This window comes from Lissotriton helveticus, chromosome 1_1, assembly GCF_964261635.1.
Source record: "Lissotriton helveticus chromosome 1_1, aLisHel1.1, whole genome shotgun sequence".
NCBI lineage: Eukaryota > Metazoa > Chordata > Amphibia > Caudata > Salamandridae > Lissotriton > Lissotriton helveticus.
This window is the reverse complement of record NC_136057.1, coordinates 1,912,149,111-1,912,175,296: the sequence shown is the minus strand read 5'-3', so window position 1 is coordinate 1,912,175,296 and position 26,186 is coordinate 1,912,149,111. Positions and strand designations below refer to the sequence as shown.

The window sequence follows — 26,186 nt, the reverse complement described above, 5'->3', positions numbered from 1 at the left end:
TTTTTGGGGGTATTAATGTATATTTATTCAGTTTTGTTGGGAAATATCTGTCACTTATTCCAATTTGTTGGAAAACGTTACTGGTTTGTTCAATTTTGTCGGGCACAATGTTGCTTTATCAATAATGCTGGGAACTGCTGGGAACTGCTGATCAATCCCTTAATTTTGTAGGATTATCACTGAAATTTTCAGAATTACATAGACCTCTTTCTGATATCTTTTTTTTAAATGAGGTTATTGCTACTATAGAGAGTCCTGGAGCTCGCACAGTTCATCAGAGCTTCCTTTTTGTTGCATGGTCAACTTTTGTCCTCCATATACCAACCATTACATTGCATGGATGGCACAAGCAATGAAACTGCCAAATACTCCACATTGCCACTGTCCACCATGTTTGAACCCTTGATGGATCTGCTGAGCGAAGTAGCTAAAAAAATATATATATCCATATTTTCAATATTACTTTATTTCCTAGAGGAGATTACTGCTGACTATTTTATTAGTTATTATAGTTGAATTGTGCACATATGTTGGGGATTAAAGTTAGGCCTGTCAAAGGTTAGCTCTCAGGCTCATTGAGGCTTAGATCACTGGTCAGAGATGCTACCTTGCAGAAGTTAATGTGCTCTCTATCGTCAAATGCCTAGCCATAATCTTGCTAGTATAAATAAGGAAAAGCAATTTCCAACGTGAACCCTTCACTTCCTATTTTGCTAACCATACAGAAGTGTTTATACATCTCAGAATCTTCCAACACCGATCACTTTTGATCTTAGTCTGTTATACGCTAGACTTTGGGCTATCAGCTTTGGTAGGTTGAGAACTTTATAGTCTGACAACTCCCAGCAAATCCCTATGCCTCCTTTGTCTTTTGAGATTTCCTCAACTTGAAATGTGTGCACCTTTGCCACATTTTCACTGCCTACATGGCTCTCTGAGCTTCCTCAGCCACTCTTCAATTTTACACCTGCTCTAGTGACACTCAAATTACTTCTGGAAATCAAGGCTGTAGCAGCTAATGATTTCCGACAAAGCAGATCACAAATATAGAGAAAACGGAAGAATTGAGGGTGGGTGCAAGTGTGGACCTCTGGAGTTCCATGTACTGGCCAACCGAGATGGGTTCCAGTCCCAGTCCTGCAATGGTTGTTAAACTGGAAGTAAAAATCGACCTGCTCATGTTGCTTAAGGATCAATTTCCTTTTGTGTTTTTTGCATATATATTTCCAGGTCACTGCACCTGTGGCTGTCTCGCTCCCTTCCCTGTTGTCAACTATGTCTGCCTTTGGCTCTAGATTCTGCCGCTAGTGTCTCTATTAGGTAGGTGCAGAAGGTGGGTGACAAAATGGCACCCTTGATCTCATTCGTATCGGCTAGTGTCCAGGATTCTTGAATAGGGCACCTCCACTTTCCTGGGGGCACATGACCCCTTGTTGCTTTTCCTCCTCATTGGCACTTTCTTAACTTGTTGTGTCTTCCCAGAACATCTTGGGTGCAGGAGCTCAATGCTGGCTGTTCTGGGCAGGTAACGCAGGACAGGGGAATTCGTAAGCCACAACGATACAGTAGCGAAATGCATTAATGCACCCACTATATCAAGGCATTTCTACAAGGGGACTACATGTTGTCTCTTCTAATGAAACATGGTCCACAATTGTGTATAGGTGACATGTATAGGCCCCTCTATAAATTGCTAAGTAATCAGCAAGGGTGTGTATTTCAACTCTTAAAAATTCCATCTTTATCATGCCCATGGTTCCCTTGCATTTGATTCCCTTGTTTCTGGCTCTGATTTGCTTGCACTGACATTAGTTTGCCCTTTTTTCTTTTTCTTGTAGTTACTGTCATTGGGTTTATCTTCTTATCTGAATTTGGAGAAGTTATTTTAGCTTATGCATTCTTCCTCTTTTTAGCCAGAGTCCAGAATATTTAATTTCCTCCTCCTGTTAAGTATCCCACCTCTTTGTTAGTTCTTCTAGCATATTTTTACAGCCTTACAGATTTGGGCCACCACTTGCCAGGTTATAATGCTAAACAATTTCTGAAATGGCTCAATTGCAGGATCATATGTCTGCTTACTGAAAAAATAAGTCATCTGCCAAGAGCCTGCAGCCTGTGAAAACATAACCTTAGAACCTCCCTTAGCAATTCTGGGTGGTAATACATTTGATGGACATACCTGAAACATTACGTAATTCCTTAATGCCTGTGCTATTCAATTTACCTACTGCCCCCCTCGGTACAGTTAGGGATAAAGCTGGTTACATTATCAGCAACGCATCTAGGAATGCCCTGACATGGCTACTCCTTTTGTACTGATAGGGATCCCATGCTATGTTTGATGACTAGCTCACCTTCTTGATCGTCTTCAAGTCTATACTCAAAAGAACTGATCAGGTACATGCTACTGAAGCAGCCGTATTTGATTTATAAGAAGGTGCTTTGGGAGAGGATGTGGCTATGGAAAAGGATAGGAGAACATATTGCATAGCGGCCAGAGCTGCCACCTTTAGAACTGGGGAACCAGGTTTGAGTCTCATGTTAGTACAACATCCTGTGATTCTGTTCAAATAACTAAATCTCCATGTTCCTAAAAAAATGAATGTGTCCTTGTGTAATGTAAGTAGTGCTCATGTCAAGCGTTCCAACATTTTCGGGTTGAGTTCGCTATATAAAAATGCAAAAATAAAAGAACAGTTTTACCCCCATGAACAAATGCCATCAAATAGTGCAAGATATAAATTGGCCAGAACATATTCAGGGGCATATTTAACAAGGTTTTGCCCCACCCTTGCTCCACGCGAGAGTGCGCAGGGTGAAGTAAAACCTATAATGAGATTTATTTACCAAGCCATGCAAGGCCACCTTGCGTGGCCCTATGTGGCTTGGTAAATCTGGAGTAATACAAGGCAGCGCAAGTCACTCCCTTGTGTTACTCTGCCCCAGGGAGGCGTTCCATGGGTGGAGCATGGGTGGTCCCACACAACCACCCATGGATTCTGAAGCATTCACAGATTTACCAATACTGGTAGACCAAGAAATGCGTCAGAATGCTACGCCTTTCCAGGGGACGTGTAACGAGAAGAAATATCTTTATTTCTCCTTGTTATTTCCTCTTTGCACCTGTGCTGCATGCTTCGGCTCACATAGAAACAGGAAAAAGCCTCAAAGGATTGTATTTGTGCAGGAAAGTTCCTAGACATGTGCTTCCTCCTTGGATGATTCAGAAGTACCTGTGCTGTGCAGGGCCGGACACGCCGTAGCGGGCACTAGTTAATTCCCCAGTGGGCCGCCCGTGTTGGGGGACACTTTTGGGGCCCTGGGAGCCAATTTTGTTACAGAGCCGTTTTTACAGCATAGCTGCAATATCCGCCGCTGTAACGAAATCGGCGAAACCGGCCGTGGCAAACAGCTTGGCCGCACACCCAACCCCCGGGGGGGACAGCCGAGCACTTTGCCAGGGCCGGTTTTGGTTCCCAGTCCGGCCCTGGTGCTGTAAGGTACTCTGCATGTTTCTGATTCTGTAACAAATGCAGGAGACGTAGAAGATGGGGTTTATGTATGTCCTGTAGGCAAAAAGGCCGCATGGTGAGAAATTGCCCTCTTTGTCCCACCCACCTCAAATTGGGGAGGCGAGAGTAGGTGTATCAAAGTCTCCCCCATACTACAGTAACACTAGAGAGACATTTTTCCAGTGTCTAACCTTTTTGGTAGCTTCTACTATAGTCACTTGGCTTTCTACTCATGAAATTAAGACCAAAGCAGTTCCTGTGCAGGATGGGCATCACTGGTTTTGCTAACTCTGTTATTTCACCTTGTGTGTCCTCTACTACTGAATCCCACACCTTGGTGGATATTCTCTCAGTTCTAATGCTCAGTTCCACTCACCCGCTAGAGGTCTTGATGAGCTTGGACGTCATTGTGTTGAGTCAGGCGTTAGGGTCTTGGTTCTGCCTCGATAGTTAAGAAAGTCCTGTTACTTCAGCCATATCCAGTAATGTCTTACTTCACTCCAGTATCTTGTCAACTACATTTGGTCATTGCCTGAGACTCACAGCAGAGCCCCCTTCGAAATTCCAAATCAATATTCAGCATTGTATAGAGTAATTGCAGGACTTCAAGTCCTATGTTTAGCTGAGCGATGTGGGTCTCACACATTTATCTTGCTTCGAGGCTACCACGGAGCAGCTCTGAAGGTGTTAAAGGGGATGAGGAGGCCCAACAGTCCATCCAAATGTTTGGGGGAGACAGGATGGTGATCTTAGGGTGTGCGTTAGACATCAATTGTGATCTCATGAAGACACCTGCAGTAATGCTCTGGTTCTCTGCACACCATGAGTGATGTCCTGTGTGTAGGACAGTAAATAGACCCCTTCAATCCCATGAGGGATGCAGTGCTTAATTTGAGCAAGTGGTTTTCTGGGCTCAGCACCAGCACTTAATTGTCAACACGGGTACTTATGACAGTTGACACATGGTGGCGCTGTTTATGGGATTTAGATATAAGCAGAGCAACAGTTGTATTAATAATTCAATATACATTAAAAACAAGGAATACCTGATGCCTAAGCCATTATAATAGCTTTGGGGGCGTCGAACAGTCTGAATTTCCTTTTCGAAGTTTTATATAGTGGAACGTGACCCGAAGGTATCAGAGCACTTTAAATGAGCACAAGTTGCGTTACATAAGGACACATTCATTTTTTATTAGTCACAGGGAGATTAAGTGATTTTCCCAGATTCACAGGATGTTGGGCGTCCCTGTCGAGACTTGAACCTAGTACCCCAGATTTGAGGTCGACCACCTTAGCCATTAGGCCACATCCTCTCCCCATTGTGACACTTGTAGCACTGTGATGAATAATAATTGTGTAGGTACTGTGATGGTAGTGCTGACAGGGGCAAAGGGAGGTGCAGGCTACGGTGGCCTCCTGAAGAGGGCCCGGGCAGTTATGTTTTTTACTATTTAAGCACTGAAGGGATGAAGGCATGAATTATGAACTAACGTTTGAGTAAAACAACTTAAATGTTTGCTGGACTCCTCACTTCTTTTTGGTCAGGTTTATTCAGTGTTAATTATTAGAACAGTGGGAATAAAATCAAGCCACGGAGAAGCATACTGCCAGTTGCAGAAACTGAGAGCTTTCTACTCCTCACCACCCGGTGCAGCTGCGGAAGTAGAAAGAAGGCCACTAGAATTGTGTGATTCTGCGGCTGTGTAAGTTTCGGCATCTGCCACATAATTTGTTGATTTCAATGAAAAAAAGTTTCCAGCTCAAACGGAATAAAAGTTACACAATAAGTGCCACATGTGGTGGTGCGCTGTGCAGGTGGTTTGCAAAGGCTTACTGGTCACTTTGCAGTTGCTGATTGCTGTACTAGGTACATTTTGGGCAAACACAAGGAGATGCTGGACGGAGCACTGAAACTTTTTTAGACAATCACCCCCAGTGACAGATCTGTTTTTAATCCATCATCGTTTTTTAGCTCACTTTGCCACCCCAGTTCAGCCCCAGCCATATGCAAATCAGTCTTGACACTGTTCCTCATGGGAACAGTCCAGCCCGAACTGCCAAGCCAGGTCTTCCCTGGACCGGAAACAAGCATCCTGGGACTGGTTTCAGGGTAACACTCCTCATCAGCCAGGCTAGCTTGAATCCAGTGGCAAAGTGAGCAAGGGGCCGACGTCTGGGCATACCCTACCAATTTAGGGGGAACAAAGCAAGCACAAGGAGATGACGGATCGAGCTCTGAAACTTTTCAGACACTCACTCCAGTCACAGATCTGGGTTGAATCCATCATCGTTCTTTAGCTCACTTAGCCACCCCAGTTCAGACATAGCCATTTGCAAATCAGTCTGGACCCTGTTCCTCATGGGAACAGTCCAACCCGAACTGCCAAGCCAGGTCTTCCCTGGACCAGAAACAACCATACTGGGACCGATTTCGGGGTAACACCCCTTATCAGCCAGGCTAGCTTGAATCCAGTGCAAAGTGAACAAGGGACCGACGTCGGCATACCCTGTCAACTAGTTTTGCCCACACAGGAGCAATACGTTGGAAGATAACCAAATAGAGAAATAACACTGCCACAGAATGTGCCACATTATGTAGCGTAATCTGGCGTTTCTTGGAACGTAATTTAGACAACCCTGCTGCATAATCTGGTTCTGTATTGCTTCATAATTCCAGTGCCCCTGCATATGTGCCATTTGTCAGATCCCCTCAGCAATTAGCTCTACTCTCAGACCCTGTCCGTTCCAGGCAAGGTTAAAGCCGAGCCACTGCTTGTATGGCTCAGTGCACTAAGGACAGGGAGGAGGCTAGGGGGGAGACTGTCCTGTACCGAGAGTCTGCCTGATGGAAGGAATGTCTGCACGGTGGAGATCTCTGTGTGGGTCAGGCATAGGTATGGCAGTGTACATCTGTGTGTGGGACAGGCATAGGATTAGCAGTGTGGGACAGGCATAGGTATGTCAGTGAACATCTCTGTGTGGGTCAGGCATACATATGTCAGTGTACATCTCTGTGTGGGTCAGGTATAGGTATGGCAGTCCCCATCTCTGTGTGGTACAAGCATAGGTATGGCAGTGCGGGACAGGCATAGGTGTGTCAGTGTACATCTCTGTGTGGGTCAGGCATAGGTATGGCAGTCTGGGACAGGCATAGGTATGGCAATGTGCATCTCTGTGTGGGAGAGGCATAGGTATGGCAGTCTGGGACAGGCATAGGTATGGCAATGTGCATCTCTGTGTGGGAGAGGCATAGGTATGGCAGTGTGGGATAGGTATGACAGTGCACATCTCTGTGTGGGACAGGCATAGGTATGGCAGTGTACATCTGTGTGTGGGACAGGCATATGTATGGTAGTGTGGGACAGGCATAGGTATGGCAGTGTGGGACAGGCATAGGTATGGCAGTGTACATCTCTGTGTGGGACAGGCATAGGTATGGTAGTGTGGGACAGGCATAGGTATGGCAGTGTGGGACAGGCATAGGTATGGCAGTGTACATCTCTGTGTGGGTCAGGCATAGGCATGGTAGTGTGGGACAGGCATAGGTATGGCAGTGTACATCTCTGTGTGGGACAGGCATAGGTATGGCAGTGTACATCTCTGTGTGGGACAGGCATAGGTATGGTAGTGTGGGACAGGCATAGGTATTGTAGTGTGGGACAGGCATAGGTATGGCAGTCAGGGACAGGCATATGTATGGCAGTGTACATCTCTATGTGGGACAGGCATAGGTAAGTCAGTGTACACCTCTGTGTAAGACAGGGATTGATATGGCAGCGTGGGACAGACATAGGTACGGTAGTGTACATCTCTGTGTGGGACAGGCATATGTATGGCAGTCTGCATCTCTGTGTGGGACAGGCATAGGTATGACAGTGCACATCTCTGAGGCATAGGTATGGCAGTGTACATCTCTGTGTGGGTCAGGCATAGGTATGGCAGTCTGCATCTCTGTGTGGGACAGGCATAGGTATGGCAGTGCACATCTCTGAGGCATGGGTATGGCAGTGTACATCTCTGTGTGGGTCAGGCATAAATATGACAATGTCCAGCTCGTTCTATATTACTGAATGAACTACGGGCCATATTATCAAGAAAGGGAGATACGTTATCGCTGCTTTTATCGGCAGGAAACTGCTGCTAAAGTGACGATAATGGGCTTGATAATATGCCCATGTGAATTCGTATAGAAGCCGAGGTTAACACCAGAACCTGGGCTTCCATGGGTATTCACAAGGGCATATTATCAAGCCCATTATCGCCGCTTTAGTGGCAGTTTCCTGCCCATAAAAGCGGCAATAATGTATCTCCCTTTCTTGATATTATGGCCCCAAAAACCTGGGATAATGAACACAAACACCGGAACAACTGCGAGGAGTAGGCAAGGCATGGGCGTCCGCAGGGGGGGCAAGGAGGGGCGCTTGCCCCCCCCTGGAGCGACCCTCCTTGCCCCCCCCTGTGGATGCCCATGAAAACCGTGACTTCAAGACGGGGTTCTCACTCTCTTTCCTCTCCTTTCTTTTATTGGCTTCCATGTGAAATGGATCCAAAAAAGAAAGATGCTTTTGCTGGAAATGTCATATTTTTCTGAAATTTAATTCCAAAGAGCAGCATTGGGAATAAAAGGCTAAAAATATGAAAAATAGATCAATAACTAAATAAAGTAAGACAGAGTGGTAGCAAACTGGCCAAACTGATTTTATTCACACTGAAACACATTAGCGCCACTTTTACAGAGTTTGCCAGTGAAGCGCTATTTTTGTTTTCTTGTCTTTGTTTTCCCTGGACTTGGAACTAGTGCACCAATCCTGGAGGTACTGCAATGTTTGGATTGGAAAACAAAATGTGTGCTGCGGCTCTGCGTCCAGGGATGTGGTCTTTTTACCATACTGCTTACGTTTTGTAAGGATATAAGCAATGGCCATTGAAATGGGTCCATTTAGGGCCCTGTAGTCGTGTCCTTAACTTTTCAGGCAAAAGCACTCACTGATTTCTGAATTGTGAGTCCAAAAGCATTAAGGTAACCATGTTGTTACTGCTTACATTTCCCATGGTTTGCTAAATTTTGCATTCCCTATAAGTGTTTGCTTTTTCCAGGATGTTGTTACTTTTTTTTTTGTAGGCCGCATATTGCTCTTGTCTAGTGCGTAATTTAAATTGAGCCGCATCCAGGTGTTTATAGCGGGCAACAATTGGGTTGTAGTTGAAGACAGTGGGAGTTTTTCTCAGTGGGGCAGTACGGTGTTCAGTGGGGGAGAGGATGTGGCACTATGGTCAGAGCTGCTGAATTTGGAACTGTGAACCTGGTTCAGCCTTAATAACCAGTCCACCAGACCACTCTCCTGAGAGAGCACAATCACATGCTAGACCTTAGAAGGCTTTGCAACACCTTAGAAGTCCTGGTGTCTTCGCACCAGCAGGTGGACCCTAGCATTACAAGTGTAGGTTAACCTTCAAGGCTTGTCCACCATTATCCATACTGAAGTTCACCTTCAGTCTTGCGGGAAGGCCTATGAAGCAGCACACCCTAGAACAACAGTCACTGAGGTCACAGGACCCTTGAGAAGGGCCAGCTGTAGGGCGGTGCAACCAGTGTGACCGCACCGGGTGCTGACTTTAGGTGGAGGCAATATGTTTGCAAGTATATTATGGTTTTAAAAACGCTTTCTCCCTCCTTCCTGGCCTCCAGCAATTTTCAGCAACAATAAAAATGTCATGATGACTCCGGTGATTAATGGTTTTCCTTCCTAGATAGAGATCAGAATTTTGTCTAATGGAAGTTTTGACTCATGGAAAGGTAGCTCAGAGGGTTAATGTACCGGCTGCAAAGAACATGCGTCTTGCAGATCACAAAGTGCACATAATATAAATAGGTCAGTGGGCTACTGCTTTTGTCAGAGAGATCATTTTGTTACTTGCAGTTTATAAGTTAAAATCCTAACTTAGAACAGTGGGCTATTAAATGTAATCTAAGAGCTGCATACAGACAGCAAGGTATAAATTAGAGCGTTATGACCCCCACCCCCCCAGTCTTTGATTATCCTAATGTCCCAAAAAAATGTTCTTTTGGACAGAAATCAATTCTGATCATTAAGGAGAACCTCCAACCATGGTATTACATTTTAAATTCCAGTTATTGTGTTTCTCCAGACCAATCACTATAAAACTATACGGGCTACTAGTATGGTTGTCATGTGACTCCTACACCTTGTAGTCCTTAGTCTTATGTTACATTTTCTATACAGTGATTTACACACATATGGATTGTGTCTGTGTAATGTGTGTGATGTAAAGAGCTCTGACACCCTACAATGGTATGAGTGGCGCTGTAAATCAAATTAAAGGCAACTGAGAGAGAGTGGTTATGGAAACTTAGGAGGCACAGTTAAAGGGTGGTAGTGAGGGAATCCATGGCAGAGGTGGTCATTGGGGGGCACTAACAAACATTAATGCACAGGAGACCACCAGTGCTATGGCTGGCCCTGCCCTTGAGGCATGTCTGCCTCACCCATAGGTACCTCCATTGGTCTTGTTTCAGCAGTAGTAGCTGCAACTCACCAGGGATTGGCAATGCACGATTTGCACGCACACCAAACTAAGTTCGTAAACTTACAGTCACCCGGCTTCATTCACAAGCACTTTTAACATGTGCTGCCTGCTGTGGGGCCACTGGAATTAATTATGCAGCAAAGGATGTCAACATTATGCCGCAGTGTTGACTAAATTATGCATTAAAAAAAGGCTGCAGCGTAATGCAGTATATTTTGAGATATTTTATTATTTTGACGTGTGTACACATGCTAACAGTCTCTGGAAAGACTTTGCTTATTAGTACCAGTGTAACATACAAACGCAGCAGTGAGAAAGGTAACCAGTCAACCTTTACAATAGACCATCCACTCCGCAGCAACACAAGTCACATTTTATATTAACTTTTGATATGTTTGAGCTACAAACAATTTATTAGTTTAACTGGTCAGATCATGCAGCAGATTTTGCATTATGAGGCAAATATGGCAGAGCCATAATTTTAGAGAAAACATTTGCAAACTAGGATATTTTGCCATTCATGTTTGAACTGCTGTTGTGGAAAAAGGGAGTAGTGCTGATGACAGAAACTCCATGGCTCGGAGACAAATGGCTTGTGTTTCCACATTTTATCGTATTTGGTACATTCTGTGATTAGAAGCATATCCCACTTTGTGAATATATTTTAATGTCAATAACTCATTATAACCTTAAAAAATCATGTGTATCCATTGGTTGATTAAACTGGGCAGTAAAATGCCAAACAAATACTAAAAATTGGGATGTCTGCGCATTCTGGCCACACCTCTGGCTCCACCCACAGATCCAATCCTTGGGTTATTCCCGCCCTTTGATTCTCCGCCCACTGTTCCCCTACTTTTTTTCCCCCACTTCGACCACTGTGTAAGACTCAGCATCCCTGGACCTGTGATGTGCCGCCGCTGCGGGCGCCACATGTGCCACACATTTACGGTGCCGGGCTTCCGCATAAGGGAGCTGGCCATAATTGTATCCCTAAACGTGGGCACGTTGTCAGAATGACATTGACTACACGTAGAGGGACTCTAAGTTTCTTTTAAAAATATAGCTAACATTTGGACCTATACATTTTATTTTGTATAAATTAATTGAATGTGTGTAAAATTTAGCAATGCCCGGGCAATTCTAGTAAAGGGTGCACCCATTGGCAAATCACTAGCGTGTGTGATTGATGCATTATTTATTACTAACTTTGACATTGTGTTTTAACTTTGGATAAAAGTTACCATGAATTCTAGCACCAAGAAGCCAATATTGGTAAATATGTGTGCTACAAATATTCCCTAACATACACTGTGCATACAGTATATTTAATCTGGTGCTTTAATCATAGGCTGTTTTAAAGTATTCTGATAAAAATCGAATCGTGCTGAAGACAGCCTTGATTAGTGTTGGATCGAGAACCCGGAAGTCTGCACACCTAGCAGACAGAGATAAAGCACCCTGTCAGAAAGTTTAGCGTTTTCCTTACAGGTTGCGTTTGTTGGCCTGTGGCAGGGTCAGTCACATGTCCTGGATTCCGGGAATTTAATTGAGTCTATCCCAATTCTGCGCCCCAGTGTTTCTTGTGCTCCACCTGGCACACATCATGTCGGAGGATGGTGATGACGTTAACATTTTGCCCCCCCCTGGAAAAATGTCTGCGGACGCCCATGAGGCAAGGGGAAACTGACAATAATGTGGGGTCATGACTGAGTAGAAACGTGGAAAAGAAAAATGCCGAATGGGTGGAAGCAAGTGGTATCTGTTATAAAAGTGTGCGTTCTAAGATCACAAACACAACAAATATCACTGCGGGAGGGGCTGGGAAGTGGGATTTGGACCAAATATGCTGATCCCAACAAGTGGGACTTTATTAAAGCCAACAAAGTTGTTAAGTGTCCAAGTGGTTAGACAAATGCAAAAAGAACAATTGATAGATAGAAAGTTGAACAATGTCAAACATTCACCCCAGTACAGAGATCTGGGCCTAAATCCCTTGTTGTTTTTGCTCTCCATGCCATTCCAGTTTAAACCGAGCCATATGCAAATCAGTCTTGACCCTGCTCCTCATGTGTACAGTCCAGCAAGAACTGCCAGGCTAAGTTCTCCCTGGGCGGAAACAGCATCCAGGGACCGGTTTCAGGGTTTAACCTCTCATCAGCCAGGCTTAAGTGCTAGTGAAAAATATTTTCTCCCCCTGTCTCTGCAGAGGTAGATTGGAACAACTCACCTGCTGTGGGCTTGGTAAGGGCGACATTGTTGTTGTTCTGGTAAACTGGCTGAGGGGTTTCATTCTGTGGCTGGCCGACCACGGGGGTCACCGAAGGCGTGTTCACGTTGGACAGGATACACCCGGTCACTCGCTGCAGAGGAGGGGGTACAACAAAATATTACTAGTACCATGTCACCGCCATTACCCACGCACTAAAATCAACAGCACAAAATCCACCCATATGCTAATGCAGAGGTCTTCAATATACGGGGCACGACCCCCAGGGGATCCGTGGAGTCCTGGGAAGGGGGTCCCTCATTTCCCAGCTTCACTTGTGCCTGCAATTGAAAATGTTTGCTTTCCTTTTGGAAAAACACAGCCGTCCTGGGATGGCTAATTCAGATCGTTATCAGATGAAGTTTCATTAAGTGTATAGTGTGTGAAAAGCCTTCATGCCAGGATGCCTGCTTGCCTGAATGAAATGCAAATGTGCGCTATTAGTTAATCTTCAAGTGTAAAGGGTGCTTGGGAGCTGGTTCTGACTTTAATTGATGCAATCACTCCAGGCTTTGTGATGACAAAGATTTGGGGTTTTTGAGTGGTAGTGCAAAGAGTTAACTGGGCTGTGATGTGCATGCTTTTAATTGTAACGGCATTTACACAGCCCTTAGTACCCCTAGGGAGGTGTTGAAGGGACACTTATGTAAAAAACAATTGCATTACATACGCGCTGGTATTACTAAAATCTACATTTTGGAAGCACCATTTTATCATAACACTTTTTGCGCATTTTGTAGCAGTCTATCTTACACTGTGTGTAATGCAAGTATAAAATAATTACTTTAATATTCACAGTGCTTTCTGTCACATGCTGTGACCTCATAGCACTACAAATACACGCCACTATTATCCACTGCACAAATCAAGATATAATTCTGTGGCTCTCTGGTTACACACAGACCTCTGCAGAGCATTACCTAGCAGAGGTTTCATAATGTACTACAGTGCATTTCCCACTCAGTAACAACTTTTTAAAATGTATTTTTCATTTACGCTGACCATTATTTTATTTGTAGTTATCTGATGCTGAAAGACCTAAAAAACATGCAACATATATTGGGGCTTAATTATGAGAGGCTTGCATCACCAGAGCATCTCTTTTTTTGAGACTCCGGTGGCACAGGCGTCCCACTCATACCGACGAGGAGGTGCAAAGCCTCGTAGATATAAGACATAGCAGCGCAAGTCACTGACCTGTCTTACTCTGCATCAAGGAGGGGTTCCATGGGCTTTGCGTGAGGTTCCCATGCAACAACCATGGATTTTGATGCTGCCCCATATTTACAAAATCGTGTAAACCTGGGGCAGGTCAAAAAAGGACGCCTCCTTAGCCGCGGCATAACAAGGAGAAATGTTTTCATTTCTACTAGTTATTTCCTCTTTCCATGTGTGCTACATTCTGAACCTCACATAGAAAGAGAACAAGCATTGGAAATGCAATAGGTCTCGCATTAGAAAAGTTGGAGCTATTGGTCTTGTAAATGACACATATTTTATTTATGTGTTGGTTTTTAAAATAGCTAAATTGATAGCTTTGTCATTTACAATGCCAATAGTTATAACTTTTGCAAATGTGACACCTATAGCATTTGTAATGCAATATGTTTTATTTACGTGACTTATATGTATTCATATTACAAATAACAATGGCCTTTATTTTTTTATTATTATTATTATTATTATTATTATTACATTTATTGAGCGCGCAGCTACCCGGAGGTTTCCTGGCGCTAGTGAACAAACAGAAGGTAAAATAAGCTAAAAAGGACTAAGCAATAGATTTAGACATTAAAAAGCCAGGTCTTGATTCCCCTCCGAAATTTAAGGTAGCAGATTTCGGATCGCAGAGGTTGAGGCATAGAGTTCCATAGAGAGGGTGCCAGGAACGCAAACGAGCGACCGCCCATTTTGACTTTATTGAAGCGTGGGATCTGAAACTTATTTTGCGTAGAGGATCTCAATGTACGGGAGGGGACATAATGCTGAGCCAAAGAGGACAAATATTTCGGGGCTTTGCCAGTTTTAATATGGTGCATTAAACAGAGAGCTTTAAATTTCACTCGGCTCTCAATACGCAGCCAGTGCAAATTGCGTAGATGGATTGAGACCGAGGACCTGGCGGGCAGATTACAGATGAGGCGAACTGCCATATTCTGAACCACCTGTAATTTCTTGGTGACCTCCTTGCAGGCACCCAGAAGAAGGATGTTCCCATAGTCCATCCGTGATGTAACAAGGGCCTGGACTACAGTCCTCTGGGTGTCTGCTGGAAGCATCCACGTGATCTTTCTCAGCCACCTGATGATGGTAATACAGGTGGCTGAGACTTTTACCACATGTTGCTTCATTGACAACTGGTTGTCAAAGAGGACCCCCAGGTTACGAGCTGTTACTGAAGGGGTGGGAATAGGGCCCATCTGCTGAGGCCAATGTTGCGGGCCCCAGAGCGATGGATTCGGGCCAAACAGAAGCAGCTCCGTTTTATCTCCATTAAGTTTTAATTTATGTCTGTGCATCCAGCTAGAAATTTTTTCCAGACCAGACCGGAGGGAAGACGTGGGAAAATGCTTATTAGTTGAAAGCGAATAGACGATTTGAGTATAGTCGGCATAAGAATAAATAGTGAGACCAGCTTGCTCAGCTAGGAAAGCTAGAGGTCTCACATAAAGATTAAAAAAGAGGGGACTGAGGATAGAACCCTGGGGAACACCGTGAGAAGAAACAGGAGTTGAGGAGACAGAAGTGGAGGAGAAAACTTGAAAAGTGCGGTCAGAAAGAAAGCTAGCAATCCAGGCCAGGGCAAGGCCATCAATGCCAATAGATTTCAGGGTGGACAGAAGGATGGTATGGGAGACAGTGTCAAATGCGGCACTCAAATCTAACAGAATGAGTGCCACTGTCTCCCCATTGTCCACCTGTCGTCTGATGGTCTCTGATACTCCAAGAAGAGTGGTCTCAGTGGAGAAGCCAGCCCTGAACCCGGATTGTGAAGGGTGAAGAAAGTGTGACGATTCAACGTAGGAAGTCAGAAGACAATTAACGTGCTTTTCCAAAATTTTGGAAAAGCATGAAAGCAGAGAGATGGGCTGGAAATTAGATGGATTATTTGGGTCAGCATTGGCCTTTTTTATCAACGGGACCACCATCGCATGCTTCCATGCTTTAGGAACCGTGGCTTCAATCAGTGAAGCATTCAGAAGATCTAAAATAATCTGAAGTGTAGATGAGTCCAGGGTACCAAGTATTTGCGGAGGCAAGGGGTGAAGGGGAGAGCCAGATTTTATTTCAGCTAGGTATGTGCGAAAAAGCGAGAAAGAAATCAAATCCCAGGAGTGAAGTTGAGGGGCATGGGGAGTGATAGTAGATGCTGCAACAGAACAAGAATTGGGTGTTTGTGGATCAGAGCTAGATGCATCACCAGAAGAGGAACTAAAGTTTACATAAATTTTATCTATTTTCTCATGAAACAAATTGGCAAGAGCATTGCATTGTTCTGTATCAAGACATGGGTCTTTAGGTACAGAGGACATGCCTGATAGATCTTTTACAACTTTAAAAAGTGCCTTAGGTCGATTTTGGGCATTAAGTATAGTGATATTGGCATGATTGGCTCTAGCAGTGTCGCAGGCGGAATGGTATGCTTGAAGAGCAGTCTTGTATTTTTTTTTATTATTGATGCAATAATTGGAACGCCAAGTGCGTTCCAGTTTCTTGCAACGAGATTTTTCTTGTCGAAGTGAATCATTAAACCAGGGAGCTGGTGGATGATGGATATGAGGCTTATTCCTCTGAGCTGGAAGGCAGGAATCTAAAGCTAATATCAGCCAAGAGTTAATAGATGACACATCTCTAGTAGTGATAGTGGGAAACGTGGGCCTAGAATTCTCAAGGCAGATGTTGAGTTTACCATTATCTAAACGTTTCCAATTTCTACTGGCTTTATGTGGATGTAAACTAGTGGAAAGTTTGTGGTAATCCGATATGTTTAGAGAAAAATTTATGATGAAATGATTGGACCAAACGATAGGCTGAGGGGGGAAGCAAGTAATGATATTAAGATTAGAAAACATGGGGTCCAGTAAGTTACCAGCTTTATGGGTGGGGCCAGAATTATGCAGATGTAAGTCCAAGGCGGCCAAATCCTGTAGCAAACGAGTGCTAATAGGGCAGGATAAGAGGTTAAAGTGAATATTTAAATCACCCACTATTAGAAAGTTGGTCGATTGTAACATTAAAGGGGCAATGAGCTCTGGAAAGGAGGATGCCCATGCGCAGGCCGAGCCTGGGGGACGATAAATCAAAGTTCCAGTCAAAGTAAAATTAGGAGAAAGTAAAAGTTTAAAAAGACCGGCTTCACAATTGGGGAAGTCAAGATCTTCCCATTTACAGGAATATTCCCTTTTAAAAATTATAGCAATACCACCACCCTCCTTGTGAGCTCGGTTTCTCCCCAAAAAGGTGTAATTATTAGGGAGAGCCATGGCGATGTCCGGGCCGGAACTCTCATTTAGCCATGTTTCCGTCACAAACATGGCTGCAGGGCTTGAAGACATAAGGAGGTCAAAAATGTCTCTCTTATGTTTGGAGAGAGACCGGCAGATTAAACTGATAAAACACAAATCAGGGCAAGTTTTGTAAGCTATCGATGAAAAATGTGTGACAGTGGGAGTATCCCAAAATGTGGACGAGGTAATGCATACCCCAGGAGTAACAGAATCAAGGGTAAGAGCACAATTTGCACATCTCAGCGGCGCATCTTGACAACGAAGTGCAGGAACAAAAGTGCAGGGAGGCGGCTGCAGACTCAATAAGGCAGTACGGGAGTATGTTATGTGACCGGGAGCAAAGGAAGTGGCCCCTGGTCCCGTCCTGTTGCGGACGGGCGCAGACGGGCAGGACTTTGGCACGACTTCGGCGCGAAGTCGGCGCTCAGGCTGCACTTGTCCGCTGCGCTTCCGCCACTGCTTCATTAAATACAAGATGGAGAGAAACTCACTAGACCGCTAACCTGCAGATTGACCAGCAGGGCGGAAGTGAGGATAATTGGGCCGGATGCAGGAAGTAGCGCTCGTGTGGTCCCGCCGCTACAAACGGCACAAGCCGTGGCGGATCGGTGCCGAGAGCGAGAGTGAGTATCTGGCAAATAATAAAACGTTGCGCCGAGGAGCGGCGTTCAAGAAAGGTACAATAGTTTTTAAAAGCACAACAAATTACGCGTTGCGCCGAAAAGCGGCGATCAGACTACAATGACACAGATAAGGTTTTTAAAATTTCAAATAGACGCACAGAGCCTCAGCGGCCGGTCTCACCAACTGTCAGCCCCAACTAAAGGCTACGCTGGTCTTAAGTAGCCAACAATTCCACTCACTAGACCGCTAACCTGCAGATTGACCAGCAGGGCGGAAGTGAGGATAATTGGGCCGGATGCAGGAAGTAGCGCTCGTGTGGTCCCGCCGCTACAAACGGCACAAGCCGTGGCGGATTGGTGCCTAGAGCGAGAGTGAGTATCTGGCAAATAATAAAACGTTGCGCCGAGGAGCGGCGTTCAAGAAAGGTACAATAGTTTTTAAAAGCACAACAAATTATGCGTTGCGCCGAAAAGCGGCGATCAGACTACAATGACACAGATAACGTTTTTAAAATTTCAAATAGACGCACAGAGCCTCAGCGGCCTGTCTCACCAACAGTCAGTATAATTAATACTTAAATAAAAAGTTATTGTAATTTATAATGGCAATTGATACCGAGGGTTGTGAATAACCTGAAGCGATCACTGAATTTAGAGAAGATACCACAGAGGGTTAATTTGTTTATAGCAGGAGTTCTTGTTGTAATTGCAGGTAACAAGTTCCAGTCCTTGCAAAATAAGGCAGTGGGCTATGTCTTTGGAGCAAACATCTCCATGCAAATGGCGAGATATACGTTTGAATATGTGCGAGGTATTTTCTAAAATGAGAGCGTTTGGTAGTAATTAATACCATTATTTAGTTACCAAAAAAACAAAAACAGTAAGACGAACAAGACGGAGGGCATTGCTGTGGGGAGGGGGGAGGAGAAATGCGAAACGGCCGCAGCAGGGGGCGGAGCGGGGAGAGCGGCGATGGGGGAGAGACACGGGCCGTAGTGTGAAGCAGCAGGGGCCTTTGTGCCACAGAGCTCAGACACAGCTTACAGTTAACTTGCCTGATTGATACCGAAGGTTGTGAATAAGGTAACAAGTTCCAGTCCTTGCAAAATAACGCAGTGGGCTATGTCTTTGGAGCAAACATTTCCATGCAAATGGCGAGATTTACGTTTGAATATGTGCGAGGTATTTTCTAAAATGAGAACGTTTGGTAGTAATTAATACCATTATTTAGTTACCAAAAAAACAAAAACAGTAAGACGAACAAGACGGAGGGCATTGCTGTGGGGAGGGGGGAGGAGAAATGCGAAACGGCCGCAGCAGGGGGCGGAGCGGGGAGAGCGGCGATGGGGGAGAGACATGGGCCGTAGTGTGAAGCAGCAGGGGCCTTTGTGCCACAGACCTCAGACACAGCTTACAGTTAACTTGCCTGATTGATACCGAAGTTTGTGAATAAGGTAACAAGTTCCAGTCCTTGCAAAATAACGCAGTGGGCTATGTCTTTGGAGCAAACATTTCCATGCAAATGGCGAGATTTACGTTTGAATATGTGCGAGGTATTTGCTAAAATGAGAGCGTTTGGTAGTAATTAATACCATTATTTAGTTACCAAAAAAACACAAGATCACAGCGAAATAAGAAAGTATAACTTGAATCCTAAAACAAAGGTGAATGAACACAGGCGTGCTGGCCACAGAATATGCAAATCGGTTTAATGCAGCTGCACGCAAGACCACAGTATTGACATTTGACAGGAGTATACACTTATGAATTCTGTGAAACGTACATGTGCCCTTCGGTGTACTTCTCTCTGCTAGAAAAATAAATACGTAAAGTACACTCTGAGAGCACCAGATATAGAAAAAGCTTCAAGCAGCTATGGCATTTCTTCAACAGGAAAGTGGATTCGGCTGGGGGGGTGAGGGGGGAGGCGGTTTGTTTTAGAAACAGAGGAAAGCAGGAGGAGGGGGCAGTCGGTTTTAAAAGACATTGTGATGGTATGCGTTATGAATGTATGCGTAACGTCATACATTCCATCACCACAGAACCTACGGAAGGTAAAGGCCGATCTGGAAGTCTTTTTAGCTGTTCTAAAGTTATCAATTGTTCCTCTATTATGACTGGATGATGTGAGTAAATACCGAGCTCTATGTTCAGACAGCCATCACTTTTTTGTAGGTAATGTTTTATTGAATTATAAAATGAACTTTTCATGACAATCGGCAAATAAGTGAATTCAGGCAGTCACTGGATTCTCAAAAACAGAGTGTCCCACAGTTGCATGGCATTCACTTGGGAGGCGAGGGAGGGAGGAGAAATACGAGACGGCCTTGCGGCCGTGAGACGTGTGAAGCAGGGGGCGGGGGGAGCGGATGCCTTTGAAGTGAAGCTAAGCTTCACTTCAAAGGTGTGGGAGGAGTGCGGCTGAGGGAACAGACGGCGATTTGATGATGTGCACGCGCATTTTAGGTCAATGCGCTTGCGCATTGACCTAAAAGCCACGGGCACAGCACCAAATCGCCCAGTTAGGTAAAGTCTGTTTAAGACGCTATAGTCTCGCAAGCTCAATGCGCATGCGCATTGACAGGCGAGACCTAAAAACGCCTCTCAGGATTGTTTTTGTGAAGAAAGGTGCCCCTTCCTGTACAAAAACAATCCTGCCTATGTTGGTGCTAGGCAGCAAGTTGCACACCAACACAAGGGAAAAGTACAGGAATATATTGTAATTTATAAATACGGTGCATTCCTGCCCTTTTACATTGGTGTACGCCCTGCCCTACGCCAATTCCTCATAAATGAGGACCTTTGTTTTTAGCTACACCTTTGACTACACCCCACGCTTACTAGCCTTTGGTTTGCTACACACTGTTTAATATTATTTGCCCACCGCAAAAGTTATTTGCTGTGTGAATTAGGGACGTTTATGGTTGTTGATAGTGGTCAATGAGGAGGAGTACCAGGTTCTAGAAATCTTTGTCAGAAGGGATTCCTTATGCCAAAAACTTTTGACAAAGGGGTCTCGGCATAAAAAAGTTTGAAGACCTCTGCGCTAATGCCTTCCCACCCACCAACCAAAAGCAGCCAGCTCACAACCAAAAAATACAACCAACACACCAATATCTTCCCACAGCTCAACAAAACACTTGGACATTACTTACCTACCAATTAAACTTACTGGCCGCCACTGCAAAATCAACACTACAAACAAAACTACACACCTACACAACAGAATCGAAAACCCACAACCACAAAATAAGAAACAGTAAACCCCTCAGACAGACATACCCGCCAATCCACAAATCGAAACCCTCAGTCCATCTAAAACGTACATGTCCACCTCAACAACTCCTATACAAGTACCCGGTGGTATTTCAAGCGCTTAATTTGTGCCTTGTTTGCTGGTGCTTGGCGTACTTCTTAATGCATGTAGGCATTCATGACAGTCCACCACTTGGTGGCTCTGTTTATTAACTCAATAGGCATTAAAAGAAAACATAATAACGCAGGCAAATCTTCCAGCTTTGGGTGGCCTCCAAGAGTCCAAATTGACACATCTGTGGCAATGTGATCGTAATCAGTGGCATTGGCATTTGCCAGGGACAGTGGCTGTTGCAAGCGGCAGTGGCCTTCTGAGAAATATCTTTGGCCCTGGCACATATTCTCTTTTTTACAAATCAAGCACTTGGTACTACAGAACATTTTTACCTGGACCTGTAGCATGTTTGTCAACAGGCGAGGGTCTAGGGGAAATGAGACCCTTAAATGACGTCTGAAACAAATTTACTTCAGTGACCCGTCATTGGTCGCTGTAGGCCAGTGCAATAATACAACTTTATGCTGAAATTACCTGGTGCCAAAACCTTAACATGTGTTAATAAACACAAGAAAAACAGAAATTTGTTGGAAAAAATGGAAAAAGTGATTATCTAGTTAGGTGTTGGAATGAGATATGAGCTGATGTTAAAACACCCCAAAGCCCATTGAAATATACAGTTATAGTTTAGCGAACTATCATTTGCTCCCACATCATGTACTGTTTATGACCTCATATATTACATCACTTATGAAGCCCATCCCACAACAAGGTGATAAGTTCAAAGTGACAACACTTTGATCTGAAAATGTACACTGGACCCCGAATGCACAGAGAAAATTTCTTGGGGACAGGGGCATTTTTTTTTATTTCTAAGAAACTCAGGCTTTTGCACTTTTTTAAAACAAACAAAAAAACAATTTAAAAAAACCTGGTGAGTGTCACACCAGGGACTCCACTGAAGGCACAGAGATCCATGCTTGCCTGTCGGGATTTTTGACTTTCATCAACCCCATTACCAGACCTACTAGCCTCTGCTCCCCCGGTTTGTAGCGGGGAGGTGCAACTGGTGCGCAGTATAAATAGTCCTCAAGCCCAGCCGGAATGAGTAGGGACCCTTGAAGAAGTAAGTGCCTTATCTTTTGTGTACAGGGACATTCATCTCCAGCATTTGACGTGAGTGACATGCAAATTAGCACCTAAAGGTAACGTGTATAGATGGACATCTCTAGGTGAATTCTATGCTCATTTAAAACCCCAGATAGGGTCTTGTATGATTGTCTAACTAATAACTATGTAACTTTCACAGCACAATTCAACTGAAGCAGGATTTTGACACCTTTCTTTATATATATGTGTGTATGAGACTAATTAAACACTAGTTATGTAATACTAATTGTGAGTAAATTCTCTAGCATGAAAATAAGCACGCAAAGAGGAGACAAGTGTGTGTGATGAATGTTGTATCACATGATGGCATAGATCCTCACATTTCTATTTTTATTTTAACAGGTACAACCCTAAGTAGCAAGTTTTGCAGACACTCAGTTTGCTGCCTCACACAAAAGACATGTAAGACAAGTCATTAGGGGAGTGACATATTTACGAACTCACCCTGACAAAAGACTGGGACCGTATAGGGCTGAAACGTGTTGGTGAATTGGGGTCATAAGACCATCACATCCTAATAACCCTATATAGTCTCTATATTAAATGTTCCCATCCGCCCTACACATAAAGGGATGCCTTGGGAGTAGATGAGGACATTTTATCCTTAAGGTTACATCCTCCAACTAACAAACTTCATAAGAGCTCCCTGGAACATGGTCAAGTCCACCCTGACCTTTAGGTGTCAAAGTGAACCCGATGCTGAAGCATGCCACTATTAGAGTGGGTGAGGGTTGTATAAAAAAAGGTTCTTTCCCGACTCCAGGTGGAGTAGTGCATACGTGTGGCACGTAACACAATACCCCCCTCTTTTTCCCTGTGGAGGCGTCTGATCTCCTGAAGGGATACTCTTTGGTTATTAGTATTTATATAAGGAGGGCGTATCCCTTCCTCCTCTTTTAGGAGGACCTTTAAGGGCTGTGAAGTTCCCAAACCTCCAGTCCTCTAAGTTTTGAGTAGACAAAATGTGGGTTCCCCCGACGTAATCAAGCATAATTTCCATAATTTTGTATCACACCTGTCATGTGAAATTCCCAAAAGTATGCCTTTACACCATGTCATGTAATTTCAAGTCTGTTTGGGTAAAAATCCTACAACGCAAGTGAACAAAACAAGAGCAGGCGTTGTTCACAGCACTAGTATTGCCGTGCTTTTTTTTTTTTAGAGCATAATGCGTACTCCTGTCCATAATGGATTGGCAGTGAGTCTTGCGGCTCTGTGCAAATGCAACAATCTGTCTCCCTCTGTAAAAATGTAGCATTATGACGCACTGTGTGACTCCGCTCTGCTCTATGAGACCACAATGCCAGAGGCCTACTGTGTGTGTGTGTGTTTGTGTGTCCAGTGCTTAATTTGTAAACAAAAAAAAATGCCATGGACCAAAGTTTTGATTGGAAGCCCTCAGCTAGCAATATCGAATGTCAGGGTGCACAATACAAAAGCTGCATAGCCTTCATACCACCTCCTGTCTCTTTCATCCACCACCAGACACTCCTAACCTTTTATTTAATTCTTTCAGGTTTTTTTCATCATTGCTGTCTTTCTTTGTCACAGTTTTTTCCTTACTTCTCTTCCTCCTTCTTTCCTCCACTTGTGTTTTTCTCTCGCTTGCTCTGATTCAAAGTCCAATGAGGAAAAAATAAGTGTGGGCTCCCAAAAATGAGTGACAGTGGACCCCACCCGAAAACAATAGCTCAAATTAAGCACTTTTTGTGTGCATGTGTGTGTCTGATCTCTGAGGATGACACACTTTCATCATTTCTGTGTATGTGTGCATAGACTTACAGCACACAATACGCCGACTCTCAAAGTGATTGTAAACGAACCAGGCAAACACCATGTGAATGTGGCCTGAGCGCGCTGTAAGGCAAGGATCCTCAAAATGCTTTGTCACATATTAATTTTACATGTGCATTTGCCAAGCAGCCTTTCAGATAACCACAGGGCAAGTTGGGGTTTCAGGGCCCAACCACAGGGGTTGTGGCCTTTTAATCCTGTTGTCTCAGGGTTGAGCTAGTACAGGTCCTGAGTAACTGGACCAAGTACTACCCCTTACAGCACATAACTCTAAGTGGTAGCGCAGGCCGAGCAGTCCAAGACTCTTTGAGGGGAAGGTAGGTGTAAGGCATACACAGGCACAAGACTCAAAGCACAAAAAGGAACAGCAACAATCTGATTGGCCATTCAAATACTTGATTTTAATGAAAAAGAAGTATTTAATGTAACACAAAGCTTAGAACCAACACACTAAATAAACCACACACTCTCTAAAGTTTTGCATGCTGGCATCATCCTGACCAGAATCAGCGAGCCTACCTTTCCTGTCCAGTGGGGTTGGTTATTTCACATTCGATAAAAAAGCAACTTCCATATGTGGCCCTCAGTAGTTCCCATGCAACAAAGTCTAAGTTTGGCCTTAAGAGTCAATGATAACAGTGCTAGGTGCTAATCTTGTGCAAGTCTTCAGCCAGTGTGACAGCCTAGAGCAGTCTTCCAGACCCAATAGCAGCCGGCAAGCACAGGATTACCAGAATGATTTTTCACTGGCCCAATGCTGAGGGCTCGCGACCTCTCTCAGCCTTTCCCCGATGATGCATTGGGTCTCCTCAGTCCTCAGATGGCCTGGGTCGGTCCATGATGTGCTATCACTACTCCAACAGCAAGCAGAAAGTGTTCTTCACAGCATCTTTGACATGACGACTTCATGGTGGCCCCCTCCTGGCACACAGGGGTTGCCGAACTCAGCCCGCACACAGGCGATGGCCTTGTATTCAAAGTGGCCCCCTTCCTGGCCATATCGGGTGTTGACTTTGGCTCGCATCAGGGCAATGGCTTTATCTTCAAGGTGGGTTCCCCTCCTGGCACGCATGGGTCACTAAATTTAGTGCACAAACGGGTGACAGCCCTAGCTTTACAGTGGGCTCCTCCTGGCACATGAGAGTTGCCAATCTCAGCTCTCACATAGGAGAGGGCACTAGCTTCACTGTGGCCCCATCCCGACACACGGGGATTGTTGACTTCAGCATGCACAAGGGCGATGCCTCTAGCAACATAGTCACCCAGTACTGGCACATGGGGTCACTGACTTCAGCAGGCACAAGGACAATGGTCCTAGCTTCATGGTGGCCCCATTCTGGCACACAGGGGTTGCAGATCTTAGCTCTTCCAGGGGCGATGGAACTCGGTTCATGATGGTCCTCTCCTGAAAACATGGGGGACGCGAATATTTAGCTCTCACAAGGACAATAGCCCTAGCTTCTATATGAGCAAGTGGATGTAAAAGTGGATGTCCCGCACTCTTGCAATGGAGCCGATCAGATGGGCATTTCACACTTCACTCTCCGGGATCCAGTAAGTAGGATCCCCACTGGGCCTCTCTCCATTCAAGTGCTCTCTTTCACCACACAGGATCCACTGGTTTGGGCAGGCAGGCAGGCAGAAGGCTGGTGCTCCTGGCTCAGGGCAAATGTTTACCCCTCCTGGTCAACAGCCAGTCACCCGTAAGTGAGACTAGTAGACCGAGGTTCCTAGTCTGTTTTCCAGCAATTATGACTGTCTGGGTGATTTTCTTGCCAGTTGAACCTTGCTCCTGAACAGTGCTGTTGAACTAATTATGGGACTATTGCCCCACCTTTATAGTCCAAATCCAGACACAGATTTAGTGTCTGGTCCATTGATATCTCTGCTATTGGTGTCAACTTCTTTGAAGTGCCCTCTCCTCTGCCCTGTGCTTTATCAAAGGGACACAGAATGAGTGTGGCTCCAGTTTTGACTGACCCACAGCATAGGCTAAGGGATTAACCAGAGATCACACATGGCTTTCAGCCTCTACTAAAACATGACTCATAAAGGTTCATAGGCCTAAGCATTCCCTCTTTGAGGATCCTCTGGTCCTACATTTTCAACCTTATCAGACCCACAATCTCCCTGATACTGAGCCCCACTGACCAGTAACTCTTCCTGGAATTCAAGAAACCTTTGATTTGCAGAGAGGATGCTCTTCTCCCCTTGCTCCAGTGTGTGTGTTCCCACTCCAGCCCTCAGAGAGGAATCCATGCAGGCGTGGAGATACAATACTGAACATACACTTTATGGGTATCAATGGCTAATGTTTGAAAAGACAAAGAGAAAGAGGGAGAGAGAGTGTGTGCGTGTGTGAATGTAATTGTGTGTGGGTCTGTGTGTGTGTATGTGTGTGTGTGGGTCTGTGTGTACACACGTGCGTCTGTCTGATCTCTGAGAATG

The 26,186-nt window shown here is 44.7% G+C and overlaps 1 protein-coding gene across 1 annotated transcript in view; it reads right to left on the bottom strand.

The window, feature by feature from the left end:
• NMNAT2 (nicotinamide nucleotide adenylyltransferase 2) overlaps window positions 1–26,186 on the bottom strand; it is a 298,030-nt gene that overhangs the window by 17,570 nt on the left and 254,274 nt on the right. The window contains exon 5 of the mRNA XM_078643152.1: window positions 12,295–12,427. Within this exon, the coding sequence (XP_078499278.1) occupies window positions 12,295–12,427 (133 nt within the window). The remainder of the gene's footprint in view (window positions 1–12,294; window positions 12,428–26,186) is intronic.